Genomic DNA, 15,219 nt, shown 5'->3' on the forward strand with positions numbered 1-15,219 from the left:
CCACGGTTCTAGAATCTCACTCAGTACCGCTGTGTTTGTGGTGTTGGGGACTCATAAAGTCCCCGTCACTGGGACCTGGGCTGCTGCTGAGACGTCCACGGTCTTGGTCCATGAGGCCCCTTCGGGTCTGGGGCTCTGCAGGGCTGTGTCTTTGTCACACGGGGGGCACAGGAACCTCTCATTGTCCTCTCTTCCTAGACCAGACACAACCTGGAAACTCGTAGGCCCCTTCCACCCTACATGTTTTTGTTTATTTTGTTTTTGTTTTATTGCCCAACTATTCGTATTTGTTGCCTACATTTAAAAATTGGGAAATTTCGTATATAAATCCAGATTTCTGACTTCTCCTGAAAATTCAGAAGCCCTGGCTACCTTAGACTCACATTCCTCCATGGCAGAGGTTGGCCGAAGTGAGTAGCACTATGTCAATGAAGAACGCTTTGGGCTGCAAGTAATGAAAAGCCCAAGTAAGATTGGATTAAACCATAATCCCATTTATTGTATATTTAACAAGAAGTCGGGACCCCAAGTTTAGTTTGGCGGCTCAGTTTTGTCTTCAGAGACCAGATTCTTTCCATCCTTTCACTCCTTCAGTTACAGCATATGGGCCTGTTGCTTCTGTGCTCATGGCCTCATGTCCCAACATGGCTGCCATAGCTCCAGATACTCCGTCTTCACATGATCTAGGGGAAGAGGCTCGAGCAGGGGAACAAAGTAAAAGTTTTTCCCAGAAGCCTCCTTGGCCAGCACTAGATACCACGGCCATCCTGAGGCTGTAGGGGAGGCTGGCAAAGCAAGACATAGTCTTGATCAACCTTTATAGAGAGAAGGGAGAAAGGAGAGAAAAGGAGAGAGGACTTGGGCATGCCTCTTGGTGGGGTGGGACAGTATCTGCCACAAACTGCTGCCCCCTTAGAGCCTGTGCATTCTAGTTTGCCACAGTCCCCACTGCCCCCTATTGCTCCCCACACGGATGCCATTTATCGCTGTGTCTGTACCACCTCCTTCCCTCACCGATGTCACTTGCTGGGCCTGTAGGGTTGCGAGTGCTGACTGCCTCACACTCATCACACGTGGCCCCTGGGATCTCGGGGTCTCGCTGCTGTCTCAGGAGCTGCTTATCCTGGGTCCTCTGCCCCAGGACTCCCAGCTCCTTCTCGTCTCCTTCTCTACCCTCCCTTGTCCCTCCCCTCCTGCCCTGCCCCATTTCTCTAGCCCAGGAGAACTGCCCCCCTTTAAGACAATCAGTCTTTCTTCACATTTCTTACAAAGCCATTTCGCCTACAACAATCTACAATGCATGGTCGGTCCACCAACTGGGGCCAGTCACTGGTCTTCAATAACGTAAATATGGAACTGAGAGTAAGAGTGAGAAACGTTTACAGCAGGTAGATGTTGCCACAACATCCAAGCACGTGATCACAGGCTCATCCCGTTGCAGAGTGTAGACCAAATTGGGGTTGTGGAATCACATGGCAAATTGCCTTTAGCGCGAGTTGCATGCTGATCACGTGCAGTGAGCCACTCTTAGTCCCCAAAGGTTAGACATTTATCAACGAGTCCTTCACCGCAGCGTGGAGAGGTGCTGGCCCACACATCGAGACCTCCCAGACTCTAAGCAGGACTTTGAACACAGGAGCCGGGATAGCTCGTGTCTGCTGGTCCTTCTGCCCACCTTGCTACCGCCCAGCTCAGGGGCCGTGACCCACGATGGGACTGTCTGGGAGGAAGAGTCCTGAGGCAACATCTCAAAACGTTATCCTGCCACATCTGCCTTCCTGCCCGAATCCTGGGGTCACTCCCGCCTCTCAAGCGTGATGGCGTGGTGACCGTCCACCTTGGCCCTCCACCAGGGGGGCACCTTCTCAGTAGAGAAATCGAGGAGAAATTTCCAAAAAGCGTCCAGTCCTCAGCCTTTTCTTTAGTATCTGTCCATTGAACATATGCAAACAGATATGATTTCTTAATTGTCTAATCCTCCATGTAAAACTGGATCTGGCATTTGACAGGCCACTCTGACGTGCCTTCTTTGATTGCACAGCTGGGCCGAGGTCGCGGGGAGTTCACCCCGCGTCACAGTTGTTATCTGCAGTTGTTGGGGATACAGGAAGGTGCGGTGTCACGCGCCTATCGGTGCAGGAAACATGTTGGCTTCCCAATTTACACGTAGCGTGTCCCCTACTTTGTAGGTCTTTCTGGAGTGATCTTAACTCCTTATGTATCTGTTCTGTGGATTCTTGTCTGTCTCTCCTCTCTGAATGTCAGCGTCAACCCCTTGCTTGCCATCATATCTAGAACAATTCCTCCACGTGGTAATATTTGGTAGGTCACTAGGAAATGAATTGTTGAATAAATGAGTGAGGGAATGAATAAATGAATCAATAGCCCCTTAAAAATTGTTTTCTCAAGGCAGGCATTGAGAGACTACTTTTACTTAAAACCCAGGAAAACCAATAAAACAAAAAAAAGGCAGTAGTTGTCTGCTGCAACAGAAACTCAAGATAGCAATGTCTTCAACAAGAAAGAAGGGCGTTTCTTTCTCACCTGAAAGCCCTAACTGGTGCGGCAGTTCCGGTCTGCAAATGTAACGGGTTCAAGCTCCTTGTATCTTACTGCTCGGCCGTGCCGTGTAAGAAGGGCCCACCCAGTCCACAGGGAAAGAGAGGACCTGCCCTGCCCTTGGAAGGCACAACTGGCAATTTGCTCACATTAATTCACTGCTGTCCCCTTTGTCTAGAACTCTTCCTGTGGCCACACCTAGCCACAAGGGACACTGGGAATTGTAGTGTTTATTCTAAAGAACCATGTGCCCAGCTTACAGAGATCCTATTACTATGAGAGAGAAGGGGTGAATGGATATTGGGGGACCCTTCGCAGGACCTGCCACCGTCACCTTAAGAGAGGATGTTTTTTTCATCTCATCCTTGCCTCCCCAGCCCTCGCTGGGCTTTGCATTAGCCAGAGGCACTTACGTTCTGGCACCAGGGCGGGTCTGTCTGAGAAAGCCCTCCCGAGACCACAAGACCACGCACTGTAGCACAAGGCTTCTGGGGCCACGTGCCACCTCCTTCCCGGGTCCTCTCTGTCACAGGACAGATGTCTCACTGCAGGTGCTCTGTGGCCGCCCTCACACTGCAGTTTGTTCAGCTGTCCATTCTTCGGATGACCCTGGGTCACAAAATGAAAATAAACAGGAGGGTACTTTTGGAGAAAGGATATCAAGAGACAAGACTGCGACCTATTTGTTTCCAAACCTGCCCTGAGCCATCATTCAGAAGGTTGACACAAAAGAAAAGAGCGATCAGAAGAGAAAACACTGCGTCCGGGAGTCTTTCTAAGACACGGGGCTTCCTCAGCATCAGCAACTAGGGTTACCGTGGTAACCAGGACCAACTAGATGCCCTTGAATGGAGTAGGCTGGCCTAGACCTTCTGCTCAGCGTGTCTGGGCAGGCCACTGGGGACAGAGTGGGATCCTGGCACGTGCTGGTGTGGACAAATTCTGTGGTTTCTGGGTCTTGGGCCAGCCACCATCTGATGGCCAGCAGGAGAGAGGACCCAGGTGTGGCCAAGGTCCCAGTTCTTGCTCTCTTCACCCAGCTAGCTCTTTTTTACCCGTGGAGGTTAAGTTAGATGTCACTTCCTCCAGGAAGCCTGCCCTGACCCCAACCCTGCCCAATCAGCTTTACAGGGCCCTTCCTTGTGCCCCGAGCTCCCTGTGAAAGCAGCTTGCTGGACGCTTCCTTCTCTACCACGTCCCCACTACCCAGCATGTGGCCACCCTCCAAGACACAGATACAGTTTATTTGGTAGGTTTGACTTTGGAACCATGTAAATACTTTACATAATTATAAAACACATTTGAAAAAGTAATTCCTAAAATTTGATAGCAAACTGAAACAAATGAACCTAACTGTATATTGTTCTGGAGGTGGACGGTTGAGATGGGCCAGGTCCAATGGCTCACACCTGTGATCCTAGCACTCTGGGAGGCTGAGGCAGGAGGATCGCTTGAGGCCAGGAGTTCAAGACCAGCCTGAGCAAGAGTGAGACCCCGTCTCTACAGAAAAATAGAAAAATTAACCAGGTCTCAGTCCCAGCTACTCTGGAGGCCGAGGCAGGAGGATTCCTTGAGCCCAGGAGTTTGAGGTTGCAGTGAGCTACAATGATGTCACTGCACTCTACCCAGGGTGACAGATTGAGACTCTGTCTCAAAAAATAAATAAATAAAATGGTTAAGATGGTAAATGTTAGGTATATATCACAATTTTTGAAAAACTAAATAATTTTTTTAAAACATAAGTATCATGGGCCAGAATGTATGTGGTGTGCAATATCTCATTTATTTCTCACCATGACCCTTTGAAAAAGATGTTATTTATTTGCCTCATCTGTTAAGGAAACAGGTTCAGAGAGATTTGGTAACCACGGTCACACGTGCTATCCCAGCCTGTCAGACCTCAAAGACCCCACCTTGCCGCTGATTCCTTCTCCTACACATTCCTCTCTGACTGTAAGAAACTTCACCCTGTTCCTCCTTCCTGCAGGCACGGCTGGGATCTACCAAGGAGCAAATGGACTGACCAACACAGCTGGATTCGGGAGTGTGCACCAGGTAGACACGGCTCTCTCCCAGTTCTTTGCTCTGTTTTTTCCTTAAATACTCCCCTTCAGTCAGGGCACCCAGAGAGCCCAGTCACACACACACTCCCCACCAGAAACTCAGCCTCGTAATTCCCTGGGTTTGCAGAGTACAGGAGCCAGGTTGTGCAAAGCGCCACTGGATAGGTGTAATATACAGCAGAGACATTAGAATTATTAGAAGATTTCCAAAATGTCACGGCAGTATACAAGTTTGGCCTGAGCCCAAGACACCCATTGCCTATTCAGTCTGGCATGCATGAATGCAATCGTGCATGTTCTGTCACCAGGCCATGGGCTTCTCGGGGGTGACAATACCTCTTGCTCACCTCTGCATCCCCAGTGTGGAGAGGCAGCACACAGTGGGGGCTTTATAAATGCTTGTGAAACCGAACTAAGTCATCTCTACAAAGGTGAATGCTGGCTAACATTTTGATTCTCTTGGTTTCACTTAGAGAGTGAATTAAGAATTACCATTCTTAAGATGTGCAGGAACCTTGTGTACTATTTGTACATGTCTCCTGTAAGCCTAAAATCACTTTAAAACAAAAGGTTAACGCACTCTTAGGCTAGTGTTAAAACAAAACTACCCCAGGGTAGATGGGCTTTAGTAATATTTAACAAATTTTAATATGGGGAATGTGCTATTTCTTCTCCAATGAGTGGAAGAATCTAAATAATTTATTCATAAAACTTGGAAAATATGAAAATTGTTTCATATAATTTTGTACTATTTCCAGTGTACTATATATATGGGTAAAATACTTGTAAAGAAAACAGTCCTTTTTAAGGTGTGGTTCTTAATTCTGGGTGTTTGTCCACCTTACTATAAGAACTTGTCAAAAACATAGTAGATCTGGGGTGGGGCCCAGGAAGCTGAATTTTCCATGAGTTCTTTGCAGGGTTGAGAAGCCCTGGTGTGGGGTGACGGTGGGCAGAATATCTGAAACAATGACTATTGTGGGAGAATTGGAATATCCAGTCTGTTTAGGCAAAGCTTGATCAAATATGATTGGCATCTACTGATTTGATCTCCATGACTCCCTCATAGAATATTCTGGACCCCTAGTGCTGTGCAGGTGCTGCACTTCCTTCCCATTAGCATGACACCTACTCTCCCGGGTATGTGTGTGTGTTGTCTTTATTGTTCACTCATTTGTTCATTAATTTATTGAACATTTATTGAGTTACTATATATGCCAGGCACTGTTACAGGTGCTGGGGATATAACAGTGAGCAGGACAGGTGCCGTCAGGGCCACACCTGTATCCCTCAGGGTCGCCTGCTGACCTCCAGGTGCCAGTGTCTGCCATCCCTGGGTCTGAGGCTAAGCGAAGGCCCATGCCAGGCAGCTCCCTCGCTCACGTCCTTGGTGTGCTCTCTCTTCCCAGGACTATCCTTCCTACCCCGGCTTCCCCCAGAGCCAGTACTCCCAGTATTACAGCTCATCCTACAACCCGCCTTACGTCCCGGCCAGCAGCATCTGCCCGTCGCCCCTCTCCACGTCCACCTACGTCCTCCAGGAGGCACCTCACAACGTCCCCAGCCAGAGTTCTGAGTCACTTGCCGGTACGTGCAGCCACTGTCGTGCGGTCACTCACAACTGTGGTGTGAGCGCTTACATGAAGGATGGACCCAGACATAGGTCCCAATTGTAATGAACGGGTTACACAAAGGCTGCATCTCGCAGACGTGTTTTGTTGGTCTTTCTGTTTGTGTGCACGTGTGTTTAATTGCATTCATGTTTAAAAGTTAGAAAATTTTACCTAAAATCTTTCACTTCTGGCCCCCCTTGAAAGATCTGGCCACCCTAGCTACATTCCCAAGGAACACTCCTGAATTGAAACTAAGTGTGTCTGCCCCTTTTAGAAAAGATGCCAACAATTCCACCTCTAGCCAGCTTGACCCAAGTTCATTGCCTGCCTGGCCCATGTAGGCCTTGGAGTTTGTGAGTCCTGGTCCAAAAAGAAAGGAAACTAGTATTTACTGCCCATCCATTATGTACCAAGCACATACCTGTGCGGTCTTCTCTAATCTTTCATATATATATTTATTCAGCAAATATTTAATAAGCACCTGCTGTGTTCCAGGCACTCCTTTTAGTTTGCGAAATAAAGTGCAGTATAGACTTGATCTTTGCAGACAGTGACCAAATAATCATACAAGTACATAATTACGAACTATGATAAGGAAAGCCATAATCCTCACAAAAACAGGTTTCATATTACCCCCCTCTTTTTCCAAATAAGAACAATTTGAAGATCAGAGTGATAAGGAACTTGCTCCACTTCAACTGGTGGAGCTGGGATTCAACCCAGGTCTGTTGGATTCCATAACCAGCACTTCTGCTAACCTCCGACATACACAGCTAAGAATGTTGTCTAACCCACTTGAGAACAGAAGGGCAAAGGCCTTCAAATGTTGGTTCTCTCTCTAAGAGGGATTCAAATATAGCAACTCAGGGCCCTCAATAATTATAGAATCTTTCAAAAAATCCTTGAGTATGTTCATTTTTAATGGCACAAAAATTTTAGGAAACTTTGTATTAGTCTATGACTTTTGAGCTTCAAAAGATGGGAAATCCAATTCAAACTGATTTAAGCAAAAAAAAGGAATTTTGAGGCATATGTAACCAAAATGTACAAGGGTTTAGGGCTGGGTCCAGGGGTTCCAATTACAATGCTGGGACTTGGTCTCTCTCCTCCTTGTGGCTCTGCATTTTCCTGGGTTCATTTCATCCTCAAGCAGGCTCCTCCCCTAAGCTGGCAAAGATGACCGCCAGCTACTGAGGATTCAATCCTGCCTGCTAATCCACCCCAGCAAACAGAGTTCCTCCTTCCTAGTGGTTCCTGCAAAAGTCCCAGGTTAAGCTCCCATTGGCCCAGCTTAGGTCATGTGCTCAATCTCTGTGGCCAATGGGATGGGATGTTGGAATGGGCGGCCAACTTGGGTCTCATGCCCACAGTTGGAGCTGAAGTTGGGGTCAGCCTTACCTCAACCACATGGACTGAGAGTGAGGGAGTGTTGATTTTCCAAAGAAAGCCAGAGCACCCTAACCAGAAGGCAGAAGAGACACTGGATAAGCAAAAATGGCAGACGTCCACAACCTTGATATGGATCCTACCTAGACTATGAGCAACATGTGGCAGAGCCCATGTCCTGGCCCCTTTGTGGTCACAGAAGCTGGTATGTACATCCCTGTGCAAATAACTCAACAGCCTGTGGATCCATTCATTCATTCCACAAATCTGCTATGTGTATGTCTTCTCTTTTATGACATGGTTTGGGCTTACCAACTTTAAGTAACATGGCAGCAAAACATTAGAATGTCCAAATGTAAAGGAGATATCATTGAGTTTTGTTCTTTTTCTTCTTCTCTGAAACCTACTGATGTTCTAGGGCTTTGCGGAAGCTAAACTAGCATGATGGTGTGTAGACATTGGTTAATAAATATTAACTGATTTATTGAAAACAAACAAGGAGGAAGACCCACCTCTTTTGTTCCTGGGGTTCTTGGTGTAGTTATTGGTTTTAGCCCTTGTATTTCCTGTCCCTGGGGGTAAGTGATTTATCCTCGGTTTTATGACAAATGGAGACAACATGGCCAAGCATGTTTAAGTCAACTTTTAAAAACGTTTAGGGCTTAAGGGCTGATTTTGGTCTCTGTGTTCTCATCCTAGAGTATGTAATGAATGGGTTGTACCTATCTAATGATTTCCAAAATGCTTTCTTTGAAGAGTTTGAAGCTTAGCAAACTTTTCTTTGTCATAATCTTGAATTATCTTTGGCCATCCTGCTTTTCAGAATGTGGCCCCTCCAAACTGGTTTCAGCAAAAGAAAAAAATCAAAAAATCTGGTAAGAAATTAGGGCAGAGAGGAAAATACAAGCAGGAAATCTTTACATAGGTACCACTATCCATCTATAATTCAATGGTGAACTGAGTGGTGAACCAAAAGCTTCCTTCCCAAGAATTTGGGTTATGCAGGAAGGTCATCTTTATTCCCCATCGGGAGTGACTAATATAAAGTCTCATTTTGTCTCTTTGAAATTCTTTGTTGTTTCCCCCTGTTCTTCATTTATCCCTTGATCTAAGGTTCAATGATAAGTGATTAAGATGGTTTTTACTGTGTGTCTAACAAGCTCACATAAAATCTAATGACATAAATAATTGTCAGCTATGACCAAGGTCTCTTTTCTCTTCTCCCCAGAGTTTATTATAAAAGAAGGACACGTAAGCATACGTGTGTGCACGCACACACACACACACACATGTACGCACACACTCTTTTAAAATTTCCCATAAAAACTCTACTTTTGAAATTATCCAGGATATCCTTGAGTGGTTGGTTCCAAACTCCAGAGGCTCAAAAGGTTTATGTACTACTGACAGCTCGTGCTTGCTCTGCATTGCCTGGATACAGGATTTTAATGCTCTTCACCACTCCCCGGGGCCCCTCCCCACCACAGTATACTCTGCATTGACATGCATTAACATTTACATGAAGTGCCAACAATTTGCAGATGATTGCAGGGCAATTTGCTGATGTAGAGGGCAAAATCTGAACATCTGACATTACTCAAGAGAAAAAAACAAATAAAAAACAAATCGGCATTGGTTGCTTAAGGACTTTTTCTTTTTAAATTTTTAAATATGATACAAATAATCTGAAAAGAAGTTGGAGGATCTTTTTAACATCTAAGATCATCTCCCTCGGCCAACAGAAGAAGAATTTTTTTTAATCTCTCAAAAAGAAATTTGGAATCCTCCCTCATGCAGTTTGGCAACATCTATTAATAACAATATTTAAAATGCATGTACCCTTTAACCCAACTATTCTATGTCTAAGAATTTATCCTAAAGATAAACTTCCATTTAGGTACAAAGACTTACATAAAAAGAATATTTATTGCAGGAACATCACAGCAAAAGAATGGAAACAACCTGAACATCCACTAACAGGAAACAGATTAAATAAGTCATGGTCCCTCCACCCAGTGGCACACTATACAGCTGTTAAAAAGAGTAAGGTAGCTATATCTGTGCTAATACGGGTCTCTCTTTGAGCTGTTGTGATAGGTGAAAAAAAGCAAGAGGTAGAACTACATGTATAATGTGAGCCTGAGGTTTTTTTAAAGTGTAAGTATGAGTTAATATCCATATTTGCATACGAAATTTCTGGAAAGATGCAAAAGTAACTGTTAATAGTCATTTCCTCTGGAGAGGAAAACTGGGGATCTGGAGTGAAAAGAAAAGACTATATGTTACAGACAATCTATAGGACACGCCACCCAACAGCAGCAAATATGTGTTCTTTTCAAGTACCCATGGGAAACTTACCGAGATGAATATATTTGGGGCCATAAAACAAGTTTCAGTGCATTTAAAAGAATCAAGGCATACAAAGTATGTTTTCTTCCCCAACAGTGGAATTAAATTAGAAGTAAATAACAGAAAGATTTCTAGGAAATTCCCAAATATTTAGAAGCTAAATAACACACTTCTAAATAACCCATGGCTCAAACAAGAAATCAAAGGGAAATTAAAAAGTACTTTGTACTGAATGAAAATGAAAATAAAACATATCAAAATTTATGGAATGTCATTAAGGTAGTTCTTAAGAGGAAATTTATAGCACTAAATGCCTGTACTAGAAAAAGAAGAAAGGTTACAAACCAAAGACCTCATCTTCCACCTTAAGGAACTAGAAAAAGTAGGGTATATTCAGCCCAAAGAGGTTGTGGCAGTGGCTTCCCAGATGTGTACACATGTCACAACTTACCAAATTGTGACACTCTGAATATGTATGGCTTATCGCATGTCAATTATACCTCAATACAGCTGTTAAAATAAGCAAATACATTAAAAAGGAGAAAGAAAAAGTGAAAGGACTCCAAGAAAGCATTACATAACTTGCTCTATCCTGTGGATTTCTATGACCTTGATCTTCGACTCTTTAGTCTCAAGAATGTATAAGATCAGGTAAAAAAGCTGCTTTTTTCTTTTCTTTTGATTTCTTTCTTTTTTTTTTTTTTTCTTTTGTGATACCCCTACTCCATTGGTTTCACACACGCCTTACTTTAGACCTTTCTTAGGTAGCTGGCATTGACCCTGCTTTTTTATTAATATAATATTTGCCTGAATTTTAATGGGAGCAACAAATCTTTTCTAAGCCTTAAACTACCAAGTGAGTCAGGACAGACCTTATTTACATTGCTCTTCAGCATCTGTGAATTTAGAAGAAATTCTTTCTCCAGTAGAAAGTCCTTGCTAGCTCGATGTTTGGAAATCTCTAATGCTGTATCCTGAAAATGCTGGAGAGTTGGAGAACACCCAGCCATCCTGACAACGCAAAATCACGTCTTTTCTTGTTATAACCTTCTTCTGCTAAGGAGTTTTATAAATATTAAATAAACAAAGTTCAGCCCCTAGGGTTTTGGAGGGAAATAGTCCTTCCAGGGTAGGAAAAAAACAGCCCATTGCCAAGTGTTTTCAGACAAAGGCATTTCCCCCCGATGATCCAAGAACTGGTGATTATGGAAGGAGAGATGGAGTCCTCAGGAGACATTTGGGAGCTAAAACAAGCAACTGGAAAGTACGACAGAGGAATGGGATGTCCTCGAAGATTCCACGCTGATTGACAGTTCTGTCATTCTCTAGTGACAAGGACAGGCCCACATTTTAGTTCTGGCTCTGCCACTAATTTGCGGAGTAACAGGGGGCAAGTTAAGTCACCTAGCTAAACCTGAGTTTCCCTGTTAGTTAAACAAAGAAGATGAAGTGTTATAAAAAGCCATTTAAACTTCTGTGCTTAAACAACACAACCTCCACGGTGGCTCTGGGACCTGCCTCCAGGAGAGGCTGCTCCCCTCCTTTGGGCCCATTAGACAATTGCCCAGGGCAAGAGCACAGCGGCCTGTGCCTGGGGCCACACCCAGGAATGCCCCCCCACCCCCCCATGAGAAGCAGCAGGTGCCCAAGTCCTGCCTGGCGTCTTCTCTCTGATCCACTTGGGTCTGGGGGTCTAGTCAAGCCAGAACTCCATCGGAATTGCCTTCTAACTGCCACCACTGTGCTAGATGCTTTCACAAATACGATCTCATTTAATTCTCAAACGAACAAAACTCTCAACTGGCAAAGTTTAAAAGACTTCCTTTTAATAGAGAACAGAGGGACCCGGTGGGAGAGGAACATAGAGACTCTTCCCGTCTGGGAAGGGGGCTGGGGGACTCTTAAAAGGTAGAAGAGCTTGATGCCCGGCCACATATAAATACGTGCCGTCTCCCTCTGCGGCTCTGGGCACTCTCAGGCTTTGGGGTATAAGGAGAGCTGGAAACACTTCCATCATAGCCCCAGCGGCCTCTCCCTCACGTCCTCACATCTCCACTCAGGTGTCCCCTCATCCAAGAGCAGACTAGCCCCTCCCGGACTAGCCCCACAGAAACGCGTGTTGCCACATCCTGATTTACTGATTCTATGGCTCATCCCCCCACCTGCCACGCCACAGATTTACCTGTTGCGTTGTCTAATGTCTCTCTGCTCTCACTAGAATCGAAGTGCTGGGAGAACCAGGACACACCCCCAGTGCCCAGAACAGAGTTTGCTGACCAAGTATCTGCTGGATGGATGAAAGATGATGATTGTCATGAATGGGCAATTTAAGGGACTTCCAAGAGTGATTTTAATTCTACACAGTCTTTGCCTTCAGTGCTGCCTTTGGGACACACCACTTTGGAGTTAGACAGTGCTGGTGTAATATTTCCTGGGAGGAGACGCCCAGTGAAGTTTCTGAATTAGCCGCCATTCCTTTTCTTACTCCAGGCGAATACAACACGCACAACGGACCTTCCACGCCAGCGAAAGAGGGAGACACAGACAGGCCACATCGGGCCTCCGACGGGAAGCTCCGAGGCCGGTCTAAGAGGAGCAGTGACCCCTCCCCAGCGGGGGACAATGAGATTGAGGTAATCCAAAGGGCTTGCGTGTGACTTGGTGGATGTAATCTCCATCTGTGGCCCAAACAGATGGGGGGACAGAGTTTTCTGCAAGCACGCAGGGGAGAATTGCCTTTGTGTTCTCAAAGCACAGTAACGGGAAAGAGCGCTTCAAGGTAAAAGCAGGGAAGACTGAGGTTGGCCACATGGATGGCCCTGGAGCTAGGACAGAACAGCGGTTCTCAAACTTAGGCAGCATCGGAATCACCCGGCAGGGCTTTTGAAAACACAGATTGCTGGGCCCCACCCTCAAAGTTTCCAATTCAGTAGATCTGGGGTGGGGCCTGAGAATTTGCATTCCTAACAAGTCCGCTGATGTTGATGCCCTGGTTGGGGACCACACTCTGAGAGCCCCAGACAAAGAGGGTAGTGGGCAGTGGCCCCCCCAGCTGGGGTAGAGTGGTTCTTAACCTGGCTAAGTATCACAATCATCTGGGATGCTTTTCAAGGAACAGATACCCAGGCCCTACCCCAGACCAACTGAGGAGACTTTCCAGGGGACGTGGGGGCGCAGGGGAGTTTTACAAGCTCCCCCCGGCGACTGTAATGTGGCTTAGATAGTTATCGACCTGGATGCCGGCTGAAATGAGTTTGCATCTAATTTCTGTGATTCTGAGTTTCTCGGTGGTTCTCAACGTGGATTGCACATTACAATCGCTTGGGGAGCTTTGAGAAACTTCATTCTCGAGCTGCACCCCAGAATTAAAGCAGATTCACTGAGGGTGGGACGCAGACATCAGTATTTTTAAAGCTCTCTGGGCGATTCCAATATGCAGCGCAGGCTGAGAACTAGTGGTCTGAGGGATGCTCCAATCTGTTTCTTTTTGATGTGCATTTTTAAGGTTTTCAGCATGATGTTGTAGGATACATATAGAAAGTAAAATGGTCACAGTCACGAAGTAGATTAATGTGTCTGTCATCTCACATACTTTTTTTGTGACGAGCAGCTAAAATCTACTTATCTAACAAAAATCTGCAATTCAATACAATCTTACTTTAGTCCTCATGTCGTACATTAGATCTCTAGACTTGTTCATCTCCAATCTTTATTATAATAAAGTAAGTATAAGATTATCGGTCAGGCACTGACATTTTCCCAAAAATCAGCATGCACAGGGGAGGGCACTAGTGGAGACACAGGCCAAATGAATGCCCAAAACAGAAATAAGCTACGGTTATCTATCAGGGAAGGAAATGGGCAAATTCGCTGGTTTCGTAGTAATTTGCAAAAGGCAGTCGTTTGTGGGCTTGAGTGTGCTGCTGGTACGTGGGTATTTCTGGCAAAGCCTGGGTCAGTGCCGGGCCACTCAAATGCATCATCGTCACACCCCATTCATCGTCCTGTGCACTCTATGTAGCAGCTCCTACACTCAGCCACAAACTCGGATATGCTAAGAAATACCATCTTCATCATTTCCTTCAAAATCAATCTAATTTTAACTCTTGAATCCTCATCCCACCAGGATGGTTAGACATTTCATCTCATTAGTGGGGACCGTCCCCTCCCGGAATTGTATGAGAATCTAGGGGTTCAAGTGGTCTCAGAAGGCAGAAAAGCTTCTACTGCCCAGTGTGGCTTGGTTGCTGCTGCCTTCCTCATTGTCAGAGCCTGCTGTGGTCAGCGAAAGTCCAGCCACTCTCTGGGGCTTCCATGCTCTGGTCATGGAAATCCTCATCAAGCCTGAGAACCTTGGAGTATTAGCTACATTCCTTTGGTTGCAAGCAACAGAAACCAATTCTGGTTACATCAACAAAAAGGAATTAACTGGGAGAGAAGGACAATGAGAGGAGGCCATAAAACCAAGTTTAGAAAGAAAGTAACAAAGGAGTGCTGAGGAAGCTAGGGAACCTTCGAGGTGCTGGGCACTGCCAGAGAGCCAACCATTTTAAATTCTATGAGAATCTGTTAGATTCTAGTGGCACATCACTCAATGTTAGATTCCAAGGAGATGGTTTCTCAGTGGCCCAGTTTGGGTCTCATGCTTGCTCCTTAATTGACAGCCCCACCAAGATAGCACACAAGGGGGAAGGAAAGCCAGGATGCTCTCACCTGGGGATGGATGCTGCGAGCCCAGAGCACCAAATGCTGACCGCCAGGGATTTGATAGTTAGCCGGTATTCACCAGTTCAGCTGTAGCAGTTGTTTATGGCTAGTCTCGGTTCTGGTCATCCTGGAAGGTATTGAACGTTATGCCAGGCATGGTGGCTGACACCTGAAATCCCAGCAACTAGGAAGGCCGAGATAGGAAGATTGCTTGAGGCCAGAAGTTCAAAACCAGCCTGGGCAACATTAGCTGGGCTTGGTGGTGCACGCCTGTAGTCCTAGCTATTTGGGAGGCTGAGGCAGGAGGATCCCTTGAGCCCAGGAGTTCGAGGCTGCAGTGAGCTGTGATTGCACCACTGCACTCCAGCCTGGGCAACAGAGTGAAACCTTGTCTCTAAAAAAAAAAAAAATACTGTGAACATCATGCTTGTCCCTCACACTAGGTCAGCCCCCTGAGGCCTACCAGCAGCCTTGACCCACCCTAGAGAGCTGCTACAGGGCAAGTGTTCCCACTGTTCATGGGGCCACCGTCAGTGCAGAAG

General features: G+C 45.8%; 1 protein-coding gene across 2 annotated transcripts in view; it reads left to right on the forward strand.

The window, feature by feature from the left end:
- Positions 1-15,219, forward strand: part of EYA2 (EYA transcriptional coactivator and phosphatase 2) — a 237,608-nt gene that overhangs the window by 144,011 nt on the left and 78,378 nt on the right. For both annotated transcript variants that reach the window (XM_012663704.1, XM_012663705.1), the window contains exons 6-8: positions 4,547-4,614; positions 6,032-6,209; positions 12,461-12,603. In XM_012663704.1, coding sequence (XP_012519158.1) covers positions 4,547-4,614; positions 6,032-6,209; positions 12,461-12,603 — 389 coding nt within the window. The remainder of the gene's footprint in view (positions 1-4,546; positions 4,615-6,031; positions 6,210-12,460; positions 12,604-15,219) is intronic.

Source organism: Propithecus coquereli, unplaced genomic scaffold (assembly GCF_000956105.1).
Source record: "Propithecus coquereli isolate 6110/MARCELLA unplaced genomic scaffold, Pcoq_1.0 Scaffold825, whole genome shotgun sequence".
NCBI classification, from domain to species: Eukaryota; Metazoa; Chordata; class Mammalia; order Primates; family Indriidae; genus Propithecus; species Propithecus coquereli.